At 47.5% G+C, this 17464-nt stretch overlaps 1 protein-coding gene across 3 annotated transcripts; it reads left to right on the forward strand.

Annotated features, from left to right (window-relative positions):
- Positions 1-1615: 1615 nt before the first annotated feature.
- On the forward strand, positions 1616-16416 carry PICK1 (protein interacting with PRKCA 1). Of its 3 annotated transcripts, none has more exons than XM_067559470.1 (13): positions 1616-1753; positions 2788-2881; positions 4099-4210; positions 5413-5541; positions 5667-5733; positions 7082-7171; positions 8814-8867; positions 8977-9039; positions 9473-9606; positions 10175-10267; positions 11657-11707; positions 14067-14211; positions 14583-16416. In XM_067559470.1, the coding sequence occupies exons 2-13, from the start codon at positions 2841-2843 to the stop codon at positions 14825-14827; spliced, it is 1224 nt and encodes a 407-aa protein (XP_067415571.1). In that variant the 5' UTR covers positions 1616-1753; positions 2788-2840; the 3' UTR covers positions 14828-16416. The 3 variants fall into 3 exon arrangements, with proteins under 3 accessions (XP_067415571.1, XP_067415574.1, XP_067415572.1); XM_067559473.1 differs by having other exon boundaries at positions 14588-14889; XM_067559471.1 differs by lacking the exon at positions 1616-1753 and adding an exon at positions 2283-2299.
- Positions 16417-17464: the final 1048 nt, after the last annotated feature.

Consider the following 17464-nt stretch of genomic DNA (forward strand, 5'->3'; position numbering starts at 1 on the left):
GAGTTGAAATAGTCAGTGTTGAAATTAACAATATCATCACAGGCATCTGAGTTAGCATCATTGTAATGGATAGGCCAGTTCCCATTTCAAAGCTATTGTTTCAGGACCTCTGAAAACTCAGGTAGACATCTCTGCACTTGTTACCCTTGCATCACATTTTGAAGTTTTTCTTTGCATATGTAACAGCTAGAATCTTTCTCTTTTTCTAAAATGAAAGCTAAGATTCTAGAGACCTATCTGTGCCCCCCTGTCATGTCAGATAGTCCTTTGCACACTGCACATTTTGGGAAAATACTGCAATAGACTAAGCGCACTGTATGTTTCTAGAACAGGACAGCAAGGCCCAGAGTTTGTCAATGGCATTTTGGTGACTAACTTCAGTTGATTTCAATGGGAGTTAGGTGCCTAAATACCTTTGAGGAGCTAGGCCTAAATGTCCATGAAACTTTCAACACTGCCTCAAGGAAATATTTTGGGTCTCATTAACCTGAGCAGGTAACTTTGGTAACTGACCAAAACTCATTTAAGCACCATAAAATGTATCCAGTAGGGGAATGCTATATTTCACCCTCAGTGTTGAACTGGGTTCACCGAAGTATAGAACAGGGGGGTTGTATTCTGCCAGAGAGGAGAGTTTTGGAAATATATCTTCTTTTCTTGAGTTTTGTTGAATATCAGTTTATGTCATCAACTTGAGTAAAGCATTCCACCTGAAAGTTTACCAAGGACCAGCAAAGCCACATGGTCAGGAAGTCTCCGGAGATCCAATAGAAACTTGAAGTCTACAAGAAGCTACCAATGACTTCAGCAAAAGCAGCAGATTGCGAGGAAAACCAATCCAAACCACCACAACTCAGCTAACCTGTCTACTGTGTACAGCTTCACATAGTCCAAGACTGAGATTCAGGCCACAGATTCTTTATTTTGCATGAATCAAGCTACTGTATGAAGGAGATTGTTTATCTTAGACATTTCTGATGAGGCTAAGTGTGGATCCTGCTTAAGGCAGGGGCTGATGTTTCTGCTGTTACCAATACCAAGCTTTAATCTCATCTAGAGATGCTGGTACATGGCTTGGCCACCCTCCATCTTTGTTATTTAATCTGAGGCATTTCTACGGTTCTCATCAATGCGGGAGCTGGGAGCTTTGCAGCTTCGCTTTGCAGCAGGCACGAGGAGGTGGGGAAGGGTCGCCCCATGTCACAGCTGGAGATCTGAGGAACGTGGCTGACCGAGTGACTTGCCCATGGTCGCACCCGTCCGTGGCAGGGCCGGCAAATGAGCTCAGATCTCCTCAGGGCAAGTCCGGAGCCTGCGCCACCATGCCCCCAGCAGAACACAACATGACTCATGCGCCGCACAGGGCCAACTCCAATAGACCGTCCCCTGCCTCCCCCAACATGGCGACGGCAGGAGAGGGGGGCGGGCGGGCGGGCGAACCCAGATCGAGGCCCCGCCCCCTTCCTCCAGGGGTTGTTCCGAAAGCAGCCCGGGCCCTCTCTGTCTCCATGGCAACCCGCTCTCCCTTCCCTGTCTCCCCGGAAACCCGGCCACTGTTCTCGCGAGAGGAGCGCGCGGGGCAGCTCCCGACACCCGCTCGCCTCCGTCCCATGCTGGAAGCGGGTTGGGGATGGGAGTTCACGTCAGGGAGGTGGCGTCATTCACGCCCGGAAGTGACGTGGAGGAGGGGGATGTTCTGACAGGTAGCGACGGCAGGTGGATGCAGGTGCCTGGCCCGAGCCAGCCGCTTCCGGTGAGCGACCAACACCCCCCTCCCCATTCCAGTCTTGCCCGCCTCAAGGGGGGGCCATATTCCTCCGGGGGGTAGCGGCTGAGGGGCTCCCATTAGCCCCCTGCTGCCCTGCCCCCCCCCCACCCCGTGCGCGAGCGAAGCCTGAGCCCGCTGTCCCCGGGGCTGCTCCCTACGCCCTCCCCCCCCCCCGTGCTAGCCTGGGCCCTGCCCCTCGTCTGCTGCTGCTGTCACCTCCCCTCGAGCAGCAGCGAGGGGATCCCCAGCCCCCCACCCCCAGGCCTCCCCCATTTGGCCCCCGGCAGCATCGAAGGTGGTGGGCACCTTCTCACAGACCCACGGGCGCAGGCAGGCTCCCTGCGCGAATTGCCAGCTGCCCCCACGGAGCGAGGGGACCTGGGAGGCTCCGAGCATGCCAGCGAGGAACCACGGGGCAGCTGCTGTGACAGAGAAGAGGGGGAAGAGGTTTGCTCCCCTCCATTCTGAAATAAGGAGAAAGATACTTCCTCCAATGGTCCAAAATGAGAAGACTGTCCATGAAAAAGCACGGTGAGGGGCAACTGTGTGAGGCCCCAGGAGGAAGGAGGCAGAGGATAGTGAGATGCCTGTCAACTTGCCACAGAATCAAGGAAAAACTGAAATACTAAATGGATGCAGGGTTTAAGACCCCCAGATACCAATGAAAAGTATTGTACTAAGCAGATACACCACACACAGAATCAGCTTCCAAAATGGATTGTGTTCTTTTGTCCCAAGCATTGCCAGTACTTATGTAGCTTGGGAAACAATCAAAATGTCTGAATTTGAAAAGAGACAAAAACAGCATCATTCTCCCCATCCCCTGCCCAAAGTGGGGAATCTTCCTTCCCCAAGGCAGGAGAGAGACTGACAGCTCCATCCCCAGTTGGAAGAGAGAGAGAGAAAGGGTCTGACAGAGGGCACAGGTTGATTCTTCAGTTTTAGCTGCCAAGTATAGATGAATCCACTAATTGAGATAATTAGATTTACTGAGTTTTGTTCTTTTTTTCTCTTCCCAGGCACTTTGGTGTAAACGGAGTCTCACGCCAAAAGACTCCAGACAGCCAGAGCGATGTTTGGAGACTTGGACTATGACATTGAGGAGGATAAACTGTAAGTGCTTCACTTCCCTTTCCCAACAACTGAATATCACTAAGAATATGTCCACACAACAATGGGAGAGCTGCAGTGCTGTCATGTAGACACATATTACAGTGATGGAAGGGTTTTTTCGTCACTGTAGTAAATCCACCCCTTCGAGAGGCGGTAGCTAAGGTTGATGGAAGAATTCTTTTGTCAACCTCACTGTGTCTACAGTGGGGATTAGGTTGACCTAACTGTATTGCCTGGGATTTGAAATTTTTCACAGTCCTGAGCAATGTAGCTAGGTCAACCTAAGTTTTAGGTATAGACCAGGCCTAAGGAGCTGTAACCAGGATGTGCTCAAAGCAAGCAGCTGGAAGGGTAGGGAGGGAAGTATTTTGAAGTGGGAAGAAATGGTGGGGGAGTGTATAATCGTTATGTCTATGACAGGCACGTGGAGATTCCCCAGCATTACAGCATTAGAATTTTATTTTCAAATTAAAGGGTTGGGGGTGGGGAGTGTAAATTGAGGGATTCCATTGACTGGCGTATTTATATTTTGTATTTATTACCCTAACTCTTGCACAGAGATTTGAAAAAAAAGCCTCCAAAATATTTGAGGGTCTTAAGTATGCTTCTCAGTGAATTATGGGGTGTCTTTTCTATCTTTACTCCTCACAAACTCTGAAAAAGATACTGTGGGAATACTCTCTGCCCATTCCCAATGACAGAAGACAGAGGGGCTAAGTTTTGACAGCAGCACTGAATTTGCTCAGTAGGCTACTTCCGTTATCATATACATAATCATTAGCCTCTCATTCAACTTAGCGAGAGTCCTGTGGCACCTTAGAGACTATCAAGTTTATTTGGGCATACGCTTTCGTGGGCAGGAACTCACTTCATTGGATGCATCCGACAAAGTGGGTTCCTGCCCACAAAAGCTTATGCCCAAATAAATGTATTAGTCTTTAAAGTGCCACAGGACTCTCACTGTTATGCTAAGATCAGACTAATACGGCTACCCCTGTGGAACTTATTTAACTTAGTGATTTCAAATAAACATATCTAAATCATGTTTTGGCAAGGTCCTGCCAATCTGGGCTGTAAGGCTAAACAGCAGCTGTAATATGATTAATTCAGATGAGAAGTATCTGGCATATTTTCAGATTATACATTTTAGCTGTTGCATGCAGATACAGTTATACCAACCTGTGTCATTTATCATTTCTCTCTATGTATTGTTTTAGTGGGATCCCCACTGTTCCTGGGACAGTAACCTTGAAGAAGGACTCTCAGAATCTGATTGGGATCAGTATTGGGGGAGGAGCACAGTACTGTCCCTGTCTCTATATTGTTCAGGTGGGCACTCATGGAAGAGGAGGGTATTGTCCTTGTGATGCAATGTTAAGCTTGACAGACGGAAGCTGATGGGGGCATGGAGAATCTTCCCTTTTCTGCTTTTGTCAGAGTGCGAAGCATCTTCTCTCTTTTCCAGCAAGCATAAGTTTATCATGCTAGCTGGAAATAGTTCTGAAAGGACAAAGATTAAGGTTCCTGAATTCACACATGCACCTGAGAATCAGCAGTGTTGGGAACATATTAAAATTCAAAGGGGTAGGAGAGTGGAGTGCCATATGTGATGTATTAGACTTCAAGAAATCCTGCCCTAGATCAGCAGTTCTCAACCAGGGGTCCGCAGCCCCCTGGGGAGCCACAAGCCAGTTTCAGGGGGCTGCAGGGCCCTGCAGCTAAAGCCCAGTATCCTGAGCCCCCGTGATGCTGAAACCGGGAGTGGAGCTGCGGTGAGTCCTGAGCCCCGGCACTCCCCTGGAGACTAAAGTCCCGAGCCCTCGCACCCCCCATAGGGCTGAAGCTGGAGCCATGGGACTGATGCCTTTGTGCTCCATGCGGGGCTAAAGCCCCAAGCCTCAGCACTCCCCATGGGGCTAAAACCCTGAGTTCTGGTGCCCTTATGGGCCTCAAGCCAGGAGCAGTGCCGTGAGGCTGAAGCCTGGCACCTTCTGCGCAACTGAAACTGGGAGCAGAGCCACAGGGAACCCCAAGCCTCAGTGCTCCCTGCAGGACTAAAGTCCTGAGCTCTGGCATCCCAGCAGGGAGCGGAGCCTTGGGGCTGAAGCCCGAGCTCCAGTGACCCCGCAGGTCTAAAGCCTCCCACTCCCCACAGAGCCCTGGTGCCCTGCAGGGCAGAAGCCCTGAGCTCCGGCTTCCCATGGCTGGAGCCCCGCAGGGCTAAAGTCTCAAGGCTCTCCTCCCACCCGTTGGCTGAAGCCAGGAGTCCCAAGGGCCCCCCTCCCTTCTGGGTGCTGGAGTTTTTATAGTATGTTGGGAAGGGCCTCAGAAAGAAAAAGGGTGAGAACCCCTGCCCTAGATGAAGCACAGAGTAAAGTTAGAAAGAACTGGTCCTCAGCTCTCCTCAGATTCTTGTGGAGTGTCTGTGGATTATGGGTTGGGAAGGGAAGAGAAATAGAGGATGCCCCATAAATAAGGCTAATTGCGCTACTTTCTAGCTCCCCATTTCCTTTAATCTTCTTCTCTCTTAGGTGTTTGATAACACTCCGGCAGCCGTAGATGGAACTGTGGCAGCTGGTGATGAAATCACAGGAGTGAATGGAAAGTCAGTCAAAGGGAAAACCAAAGTGGAGGTGGCCAAAATGATACAGGTCGTAAAGGTAAGAAGTAGGAGGGGTCCAGTGGAACAGGTTGGGTCACAGATTATAAACTGTTGTCCTTCAGTAGAGGAGGCCCTTACTGCTCAGTTCCAGAACAACAGTTCTGGTTTCGCTATTCCACCCAGGGAGAAGTGACGATTCACTACAACAAACTCCAAGCTGACCCGAAGCAGGGCAAGTCCTTGGATATCGGTAAGACATGCTGGTTTCTTACTCTCCCTTGATATGCAGGGTAGGGGGAGGATGGTGAAGAGTTCCCATCCAAAATCAAAATCAAACTTGTTTCAGTATGTGCTGTTATGTTGTCTCTTTTAAATGAACACAAGATAGAACTTGGGTTGTTTGTTTTTTTAAAGTTCTTCCCTGTGTTACTAATAATACTTGACTATTCAAAATTCATTTAGGTTTATCACTTTTGCTGTTTGCTTGCTTTCTTCATCGTGTTCAGTTTGGACAGTAAAACTCAACTAGTCAGTTTCACATACTGTCTTTCATCCACTCTCCTGTTTGCTGGTGTATTTGGATTTCTGACCGTGCATGGAAAGATTTCAATCCAAAACCCCTGTCTTTAGTTAATCTTATTTTAGAGAATCATTATGACATTTCTCTCCATGTTGGGTTTTGTAAAATGTGTTTTTTTAAACCAAACCTTTATTTTGAGTTTAACCTACCTGAGTTTCCCCTTTAAACATGACCACATTCCCACCACTCTGGAAAAGCTGAGCAAGGCATAGAGTAAAGGGCAGCCTCTCTTATTTGTATTTCCTTTTGTTTTCATTCTCCTTTGTCAGTGAAGATGCTGACAAACTGAAGGGAACTCAGACAAGAGCAACCAAAAATGCACAGAGGCTGGGCGATGGATTTCTGGGGAAAAATAAGAGCAAATAATGAAGTGCCGAGTATCCGCAACTTCAGCTGACATCACTGGGAACCGCAGATACTCTGCATCTCTGAAAATCAGGTCCTAAATATAAGCAGCGTAGACATAGGATTACAAAAAGAGCATAATTATCTTCAAGAATTTTAGGGGGGTGATCACCAAATAGGGAGAGGAATTGTTAAGGACAGTACAAGGACTTTTAACTAAGTGTCATGAGAGAAAATGAAGCAAAAGCAAATTTTGGCTGAGCACTAAATCCTACTTGCCTTACTTACACATTGTTCTGTTAACTTCATTGGAAGGAATCACGTGAGTAAAGTAAGCAAGAAGTGGTCTTGAATGTCAGGATGTATTTCCTATGATGAGCTCTAGTAGGCAGTGTCTTCCAAAGGCAGTTGTAGAAGCCCCATTTCCCGGGGTATATAGGACTTGAATAAAGAACATATTGTAGGGAACACGCCTCATTAGCCCAAGTTCAGATCTTTTCTGCATGTAATTTCTGTGACATTCTCTTTCTGTTCTCAGTCTCCTCTAAGCACTGCTGAATTAGGCTCAATCTGCCAGTTCGGTAGCTGATGCTTGAGAGTTTTGTTAAGTGTGTTCTTTGTGACTGGAAATTATCCTGATCCTGGGTTTTGACTCTTTTTGGGGGGGGGTTAGTGTTGAAGAAAGTGAAGCATCGATTGGTGGAGAACATGAGCTCGGGTACAGCAGATGCCCTGGGACTGAGCCGAGCTATCCTCTGCAACGGTAAGCAGCTATACAGAAAGGCACCTTCCTGTTGGCTATTGGCAATGTCAGTTAAGCTGTATTCAATAATGTTACGGGGGCGCAGGCGCAGTGTTTGTTAAGGTGGTGCCCAGTAGTGCCATGGTGGCAAGGGTCTGACTAGGGCAGGAACTCCTCCTGATACTTGCACGAGACAGTCTCATGTCCTTAGATCACAGGACAGTGAGAGATTCCTAAATGTTTTTTGTAGTGCAGCATTGCAGTGTTATGACTGCATGGCGATGCTGTGTTGTTGAATCAAAAAGCTGTGAGGTTGCAATCATTCTGCAAGATCAGAATAATTATACCAATAAGCAACAGTTCTCATGTCTGCTAGTATCATTCCTATCGTTTTTTAAAGTGTATTCAGACTACAGGCATTTGTTTCAGTTTTGTTGTGTCATGTCACACCTTATAGTCACCTTGTCTGAAACACACTACAGAACTGCCTGCAAATGTCTCATGGGCATAATAAGCCTGAATGCAAAAAAGTCTCCCTGACTGAATGGATATGTCCCTCATAATGGTGTCAGTCACACCCTGAAAATGCAAACCTAAAGTTCCCTCTGCAGTCACAAATGGATATGACAGTTCTGTACTTCCTGTGCTAAACTGCAGCGTAATGTACAGTTATACAGCTGCCACTCTCCAGTCCAGATGTAGCGGCATTTCAGTGGTAAATGAAGTGATTCTCTTTTAATAGAGCCACCCTTTCATGTGTTTTAAAAATTCCTAAATTATTGTGAGATTGGGGCTGCAGGTCAAATTTTAAATTTTAAAGTATAGGGAAAACAACTTTTCCAGTTACATATGGCCTAGATTTCAACTTCTAATAGTGTAGGACAGGGGAGGGTATTGCATGACCCCTGTGAAGTGCAGTTTATGCAAATATGGCCCGTCACCATCAGCGAGTTTGACACCCCTGGTCTAGGAGTTCATTACTGTCCTATATGTTTAATCCCAAACCCCAAATAATAAATGAATGTGTCAGGCACTGTGAGATGTCTAGATAAAAGATGCTGTGTTAATGTCTGTCAGGCATTTTTTCATGTACAACCTTTTCTGTCTTAGTTTAGTGGTAGGGTATGGCTGAACTTGGGCATTTCTGGTGAAATTCATTCAGCTTTCTCATCTGAGGGGTGTAGTAATTATCCAGCAGTTACCCTCTCCCTCCTTCTTATTTGTCATAGTTACTTAAACACAAGCTTTACTTTATTCACTCAAGATTCTGCCTTCTTGTCATTTATTACTGTTGTAAATAGGGATGCCCCTCTGTAGGAAATATGCTGTGCCACTATATATCACGATTGTATCCACAGCCCATGCCATAATGTTGATGGGGCTCTTTAACTGCTAGCTAAGTTCATAGGACACAACTGAACAGTGAAAATCAGTGAATTTCAAATAGGTGGTGAGCTGAATTATAAAACTCTGAATCCAGTCTGAATTTATTTTTTAAAGGTTTACCTGTTGGGTAAGGAGCCAGGCTTTTGAGAAGGGGTTGGGGTGTTTTCAACCATTCATATAAAATAAATGCCCTCTCCTTTCAGCCAGTCATATCCCTATGTTCCCCTGGACTTTTAACATCATAACCACTATTCTCTGGTTTTTTATTCCCCTCTAGATGGATTGGTGAAGAGGCTGGAGGAGCTGGAGAGGACCGCAGAACTGTACAAAGGTAAATTATCCTCCTCTGTCAGACATCTGGATTGGGATTGAGGGGAGGGAGTACATTCTTTGTGTTAATGGGATGATTAGTATATTCTCTCTCTCTTCCCCCATCACAGGCATGACAGAGCACACCAAGAGTCTCCTTAGAGCTTTCTTTGAACTCTCCCAGACACACAGAGGTAAACAGACTGGAAAGAATTCAATCTTCAGACTTGCAGCAGGTTGACCACCCTAGAATCGGGGAGTGGATGTCTATGATATCATCAGATCTCACAAACATCAGGCCTAATCAGTAGTTGAACTACAACACCCAACGAAAACTAGATACTGTAGGAATAAGTGAGGAAGTGGTGCACTTCCTTCTGAGTCAGTGCAGAAACAATTCCCCAGCATGGTGTTAATGGACATAGGTACCATCTTTCACATGAGACATAAAAGCGAGGCCCTGACTACTCGTGGTCTTTAAAGAACCTATGACATCCTGCAAGAATAGGATTGTTACCCTGCTCCGGCCAAATTCTAGCTTTGGGAATGGTTTTTCATATCAGGCATGGAGGCTTTTCTCTGGATAAACCCCTTCTCCATCTGTATGTATTTTTTTTCTTTGTTCAGCATTTGGAGATGTTTTCTCAGTCATTGGTGTACGGGAACCACAGCCAGCTGCAAGTGAAGCCTTTGTGAAATTTGCAGATGCCCATCGCAGCATCGAGAAATTTGGAATCTGCCTACTGAAAACTATCAAACCGGTAAAGTGATCAGTGTTAGTATACAGGAGAAAGGGAGGAAGGGTAGGAGAGGAGACCAGGAAATGGAGGAGTCTGTCTTTGAGGGTATGGTCTTAAAAATTGTGATGGGAAGAATTAGAAATAACATTGAAACTTTCTTTAAAGGAACTGTCTAGACAGTTGAGACAGAGTAGAAGTTGTAAATGTATCTATAATTTGCAACGTTATTTGAACATGGTTGTTCAAACTTCTCCCTCTGGCCACCCCACACCTTGACTGTCACACTTGCACGCACTCTCTCCAGTATGCCTATTCTCCTCTTGGAGGGTCCACTTCTGTTGATAATGTCTGTACGGCCCATTCAGTCCTTGAGCTCTCTGCTGAGACTGTCAACAAAAGGGAACAAATAGTACCAATCATGCTGGTGACTTCTGGGACATGGACATCTGTCCTGCTGTGAACAAGACTGAGTGTGCCCTTGCTTATTGCATGTAGACCATCAAGTCCTTTTAGATCCCTTCTAATGCTCCTCTTCCCTCTGAGCCCTGTCACTTTACTATCTTCTTTCACTAACATGTTTTCCCTGCAGATGCTCACGGACCTGAACACATACCTGAACAAAGCCATTCCGGACACAAGACTGACCATCAAAAAATACCTGGATGTCAAGTTTGAGTACTTGGTGAGCTGTTCTCTCTCTCTTTTTTTTTTTTAAACATCTGGGGGAGATTATGTTTCAGAGAATCATAGCCAGTGGCGTACCGAGGGTGGTGGCGGGGGGGAGAGAGACGTGCCCCTGGTGCTGGCCTGGGGAGGGGCGCTGGCCAGGCCCTCCTCAGAGGAGCTGCCCCACCCCCTGTTGCAGGCAGCCAGGGCATCCTTTCAGCTCCTCCGCCCCTGCACTGGGTGCAAAGAGGGAGCCTCGGGGACCAGAGCCCATCACGGCTCCTCCTTACTGCCCCCACAGTGGGGGAGAGCGGGAAACGGACCCCGAGAAACACATACCCACCGTTTGGGGCGCTGCTGCCGCCAATAGGGGTGGGAAGTGGGGGAGAGTGGGACATGGGCTCACAGACACACACCCTCCCCCGCGGGGCACTGCTGCTGACGGGTGAGGAGTAGGGGAGAGTGGGACACAGGCCCGCAGGCCCCACCACCGTGGGGTGCTGCCGATGGGGGTGGCACCAATGATAAGTATGGCCCCCGGGTGCCGGAGACTCACGGTGCGCCACTGATCATAGCACATGGACACAGGAAACATCTATTCATTCATATGTACTCCATTTCCTGGTCAAGTGTATTCCATACATTAACTTTGCTAGTACTTTCTCCGGTCTCAAGGACTCAAGAAACATGCTTCAACTACTTCCCTTGAGAAACTATTCTGCAGCCTAATAGACCTCACCATTAAGATACATTTCCTGATATTCACATGACACATTGCTTAGTTAAATTTAATGTTCTTATTTGTGAGGGTGCTCCTAAACAATTTACCCTTTGGAATCTCCTAAACACTTTCTCTCTCTCCCCAGCATTGTTACCCTTCAGATACTTGTAGTTGACCATTAGCCAAGCTAGACAATTGACCATCTTTCCTCTTAAATCAATCCTTCCAGCCCTTTAATCATTTCATTGCTTTCTTATTTATTCCCTCCTGATGTCTTTCTGCTACTGTGGTGTCCCAAACTTTACGTAACACAGGACTTTTTATAGATTGTAAGTTCTTTAGGGAGGGACAGAGTCTTCCTATATAATTATCCAGGGCCCAGCATGTTTTGGGTGCTACTGTAGTATAAATAACAACTCCTTCCTCCCTGCCTGCTTTCCAGGAGGGGCACACTTGCCCTTCTTCACCTTTCTCCAAATGGGTTCATTCTTCAACTGAGATATTGCATCTGGTCCAGCTGTGCTTCTCCCAGTGTCCATGGCCATTCCATTTGAGAAGAGCTTGAGAAGCTGGGGCTTCCCCTGGCACTTCTGATTGCTTAGTAACTGGATAACACGCTACTCTGTGTGGTGATGACATTTTTTTAACCCTTGGTATTTCCTGTTCTTAACCCTTCCTTTGTAGTCTTACTGCCTGAAAGTGAAGGAGATGGATGACGAGGAATACAGCTGCATTGTGAGTATCGAGGCTGCAACAATAAGGATTGCAGGTGGTATTTCTGTAGCATTTTGTCCTCTCACATGCAACCACAGAAAAACACATATGCCTGCATAAAGCAATACATGTTCCTAGGCCCTGGTAATAATACATTCTAATTGTTAGTGTTCAAATCTGAAGGTCTTTGAGTGCTACACAGAAAATATAAATGATAACTTTTATGAAACACACCTCATCACAAACCTTTGGGACCAATCATCATCTCTGTTGCATTCTCACTGAACTGTTGTATGTCCTACTCTTCTAGTAACACTAGTATGTGTTAGGATAATACTGTACAGTAATCCTCAACGGTTTCTGCTTGAGTATAACATGCAGTTTATCCTAGGTCCTATATTAGATACTCTGCATCCTCCACTTATGGGAATTTGTTTGTAAGTTGCGTATGTAATTGTTTTTAAGGAAAATTGATTTCAGGAGAATCTCTCCTAGTGACAATGTACTTCAAAAATATATATAATTATAATTGCAAGACTTCCAAAAATCCAGTAAAATCCTCAAACTGGCATAGAAAATAATTCCTTGCATTTAAAATAGCCTTGTGAATCTTCAAAGTGCTGTACAAATCTTAATCCTTACCAGTACCTTATAAAATAAATAAAGCTGCCCTGTGTGTGTCTGAGTTTCCCTAACTTTAAAAGGGGCATGTGACTTGACCAAGGTCAGAGATGGAGTCAGTATCAGAGTTGAGATTAGCACTCTGGAGTCCTTGGTTCGCAGTGCTGTGCTCATCGGACCAGACAATGCTGACTCTATAGTAACCGTAAAACTTGAGTAATCCAACATCCAATGATGATCTACATCAGTGGTTCCCAACCTTTTTGGCTTGAGGGCCACAAATATGATTTTTACAACCCTGAAGGGCCACCAGCATGCTGGCAGTGCCCCCTCCCCCCACAGACAGAAGAAGTTCAGCGAGGAGGATCTCCCATCCCCCTGGCTGCAGCAGGGAACCCTGCGCTCCACCTGGGTCCCTAGACAGTGGCTCCCTTCTGCAGTCAGGGGGACAGAGGATCATTGCTCCCCTCCCTCTGACTCTAGCAGGGACCCAGCGCCTAGGGACCCTGGCGGAGCGCTTTGCCGTGTTCTCTGCTACAGCCAGGGGGAGGAGAGCGCTGACCTCCATCCCACTGCCTGCAGCAAGGAGCCTGCACTGGTTTTATAGCCCTGTGGCAACGTGCTCCGCCTGGGTCCTAAGGCAGCAGCAGCTCCGTACTGCAGCCAGACCCTATTGCTTTCCTCTCAAAAATATGCTGTGGGACTATCAATATTTCCATCCTTATTGACTTTCAGTGCCATGACTGGAGGTAGGTGACACACGGGCCCCTGGGTAGGCTTGCCCTATATTATTCTTGGGTTTTGTATATTTGAAAAGAATCCCTGAAGCTCAGGTGTGAGGCAACATGAAGGTGATGGAGCTTTCAGGATGGCAGCTGTCACAAACTGGCATGAGTTTACCTATCTCACCTGCATTTTCTCAAGCACCTGCTTGCACGTACAATCATTAGGCCCCTGACACTAGCCTTGTTGGGTACTGGTGCCTATCAATAACTCAGCTAAGAAATCCAGTTCCAGCTAGCTACCTGTTCTCACTTTCTCGGGCTGAAGGGACTAAAGTCCCATTCCCTTGTTTTATGGTAACACTCGTTCTCTCTTCAAGTGATTGCTCATATCCATTCCAATATAGGTGTGTGCGCGCCCCGTGCACAGATTCCTGGAACTTTTTTTCCTTAGCACTCCCTGTAGGGTCGGCTCACGTGCCCCCTGGAGTGCCGCGCTCATGTTCCCACGGGCCCTCAGTTCCTTCTTTCCACCTGTGACGGTTGCTGGAACGTTTGTCTCTTGCATGCCGCAAGTAGCCTCCCTTAGCATTTAGTGTGTTCTTTGTTACAGTTGATTGTGATAGATTAGTGTTAAGTTAGACAAGTTAAGTAATTAGTTAGCAGTCCTCAGGGGCTATAGCTGAGCCATGCCTGGCTCCACTGGCTTTAAAGCCTGCACCGTGTGTGCAAAACGCTTTGCTGTAAGTGATCCTCACGATCGCTGCCTCCGATGCCTCATCCCCACTATCGGGTTTGGCCTTTGAAGTAGCCATTTTAACAATATGTTTGGATGCCCAGAGCTCTGGGCTCCAGCTCGTTGCTTGCCTAGGACTAGCTCAGTGTTCCTCATTATCAGTGGTTCCTGTACTGAGTTTCATCAGGATCACACGGTGACCCAAGGTTCATGGGATCATATCAGTAAAGAAGCTGTGTATGAGCCCTCTGGCACTGTGCACTTTTTGGAAGTCTCTAAAATGATGTGGTGTTCTCGGCAGGCACTGGGCGAGCCCCTCTACAGAGTCAGCACTGGGAACTATGAGTACCGCCTGATCCTACGCTGCCGCCAGGAGGCACGCACACGCTTTGCCAGGATGAGGAAGGATGTGCTGGAGAAGATTGAACTGCTGGACCAGAAACATGGTGAGTGTCACTGCCTTCTTGCATGGCCCCTATGGGCTTGATCCAAGCAGAGGTTCTTTGTCCTTGTGGTCCCTCCTCATCTTAGCCCAGAAATATTTGCTGCCAGCATCTCGCTGACCTCATCCAGTCTGGTTCCCTCAACCTCCTGGACCCTTCTGTTACTGTGCATGAATGTGACTGCTGCATAGGAATATTTGGCTAAATTTGGGGAGGGAGGCTTGGTCACAGTCTGTGGAGGGGGTGTGGGGGGAGGGGCGGGCGGGCGGGCGGGCATGGTGGCAGGTCACTGAACAAGCAAGTGTGTGTGTGAGAGGGAGAACACCATCTGCTATATTCTACATTGATACATTCCCAACCCATCCCCTCTGCAGTGCAGGACATTGTGTTCCAGCTCCAGCGGTTTGTCTCCGGCATGTCCAAGTACTATGATGACTGCTATGCTGTGCTCCGGGACGCAGATGTGTTTCCCATCGAGGTGGATCTAGCACGCACCACCCTGAGCTATGGTCAGAAGGATGTCTTCTCAGATGGGACAGAGGAGGAGGAGGAAGTAGGAGAGCAGGAGGCCAGCAGGAAGGAGGAAGCAAATGGTGAAAAGCTCATTGACGATGCCTGAATATGCTGACACGGTGGGAGGGAAAGACATTAGAGATTGATAAAATGTGTTTCACATGGTGATTCGTCCTCAGTGATTTTCTGTATAAGCTCAGCCAAGGATTCCTCCTCTGCTTCGGATGTAGGCAGCTGTGATGACTTGGGCCCAAAGTGCGCTTTCTTTCCAGCCTCCCCTTTTTCCTTTCCTCCCACTTTGCCCGAACAGCTTTCCCCAGCATTCCATTGCCCAACTCAGAGGTTGAGGTGGGAGGATTACTGTGGGGAGCCCCTTGAGGAATTCCCTTCCCCCCGATTCCACCTGCGGAGGGGATCCTGCTAAGTCTGAAGGGCACATCCCTCCTTTCCTGCTACCTGCATCAGCTAACAAAAGCACCTGGAAAGGGATGACTATGGACAGCGAGAACAGCACCTCCTGATCTGCACTCGCTTGATGGAAAAATGCTGAAGTCCGCATGACCACTCGCTCCACTGCTGATTACCCTCGGGTCAGAAAGTTTTGCCTCTCTACTGTCCCGCTTCAAATGTTGTCTTCAGTTCTACTGCCCCTGCTGACTCTAGGTAGAAGTGAGGATGCTAGAAGAATCTGCCTCTTCTCCACCTCCTCTGGTTACTCTTTCCTATGGAACAGAAAGAAGCAAAGCAAGCGGGTGTGTAGAACTAGTGGTAGATGTAAACAGGTCATCAGTCAACAAGGGTTGGCTGAAATCCTTTAAGGAAAGGGCTGCGCAGAGCCCCTACCATGTGTCCTGTAGCATCATCTTCCCCAATGAAAGAGAAGGGAATTGGCCTTTATCAGAGAGGAACCATCTTCATCAGTACAGGGGCAAAAGGTGAATCTGCTCATGGGAGAAGGTTTGTGAAATTTACCCCTGCTCAGGGGACACATTTTTCTCCTGGTTGGCCTTAACCAGATTTGCTCCTTGAAGATGCAGTCTGCCATGTGCACCCCTCCTGTGCATAAGTGCCAAGAGGTGCGATCGGTATAAAACTGGGGAAGAGATGTTGTAGCTGTTTATCAGAGAAGGGGCTGGACACAGAAAGTCTTACAGGGAGGGGAAAACAGTGTCTGCAGATGGAGTTTTTTTAGACACATGATGTAAGGAGTGTGGAGAATTAAATTACCAACGCCACAGCTCTCCCTGTTGCTACATGGCCATTCAGTTTCCCATTTTGTGCTGCCTTTGGGCCAGAATGCCCAGTTGGAATCGTAGCCAAGGCCCTCCCAACACAAGGCAAGGGGAAAAGGAAAAATCAGGGGAAGTAAGGATTCCTCCTGACTCATCCCTCCCCTTTCTCTCTCCTCTTGTGGAGTCCTAGTTCCATATAGTGGCTTTCTGTTTGTGGCAGTGATCTGTTGGTGGTAAAGGCTTTGACTTTTCATGAGTCCATAAGGATGGCATGTACCAGTTGGCAGTGAGAGACGCTATTAAGGGCATTAATTTATTATTTGTTTTCTACTTGTTTTGTTTCTGGACTCTGTTGTCATCTCTGTGGGTGCCGCAAGAAGGCCAGCTGGAGCTAAGCTCCTCTGGAAGACTCGAGAGGGCTTTAATGTGCTGATGGATGCCTCTAATAAAGAAAAACACAACATTTCTATTTTTCTTCCCTTTGTCACTGGGCTTTTTCATGATCTGTTCAGTTCTTCTCATCCCTCTATTTTGGACCCAAGATGGGACATGAAGGTTATGCATAGGCTAAGTTCCTTTTGTCCTAAGGCAGACATTAGCTCCTTGAACAGAATCATGGTGGCCATCACTGCAGCCTGAAGAGTGTGGTGTCCATGCTACATAAGGATATATACACAGGGGTGTCTTAGCTGTGCTGTGACTTAGCTTGGAGGGCGAACGCATCTCTGTGGAACACAGTACTGCATCTCAGTCCTGTCCTGCAGCATCCCTTGCTGTTCCTGTGCCAGCTTCTAGCCACATGCTTACGTGCCACATCTCAAGCCTGAGCTGATGTTAAGTTCTGGTCTTCTTGTGAGCAGAGGCTGCCAGCTGTGTCAGGTGCTTATAGCAATAAAAAATAATGTCAGTAGTGGAGCTTGATGGAGATCCAGCAACACATTTCACTAGCTGGGGCTACACCCTTTTCCCCTAAGCTCTGTTTGGAGCCTGACTGGCAGAGATCCCAGGGTAAACTGCTTAGCGTCACATTTGGAATGTTATAGTGCAATGCAATGGCACCAACTTTTCTTTTAAAAAGCACTCCTCATGCTTTGTCCTTGCTGAGTCCAGCGTGTCACTCGTGGAATGGGAGTTGGACAACAGCAACCACAGTAATTAAGGAACTGGTGGGACCAAATGTATGTAGCAAAACTCTCCGGGAGAAGGAGTATTGAGTGGAGTCTGGGTCCTGAGCTATGGAAAGCTGTGTTCAGTGCAACTTGGAAGGGGAGTGGTGAAGGTGGCTCTGTACCATCTCCGTAGTAACCCCTGGATTCTAGGAGCTGGGGGAAACCAGTCTGCTCCTGGGAGTTAGAGCAGCCTGAGGCTGGGGCTGTTACAGCGAGCTGCCCATATCCCCAGAGATGCTCTAGCTGCAGCCTCTTTCCCTGGCCAGGCCCCTATGCAAAGACCAGTGTAGAATAGTTCTTTCTCCTACTGAGTTTCCTTTACAAAAGAAGAATTCCCAGCTA

Source organism: Emydura macquarii, unplaced genomic scaffold (assembly GCF_026122565.2).
Source record: "Emydura macquarii macquarii isolate MOO-44397 ecotype Brisbane River unplaced genomic scaffold, CSIRO-AGI_Emac_v2 contig_2205, whole genome shotgun sequence".
In the NCBI taxonomy this organism is placed as follows: Eukaryota; Metazoa; Chordata; order Testudines; family Chelidae; genus Emydura; species Emydura macquarii.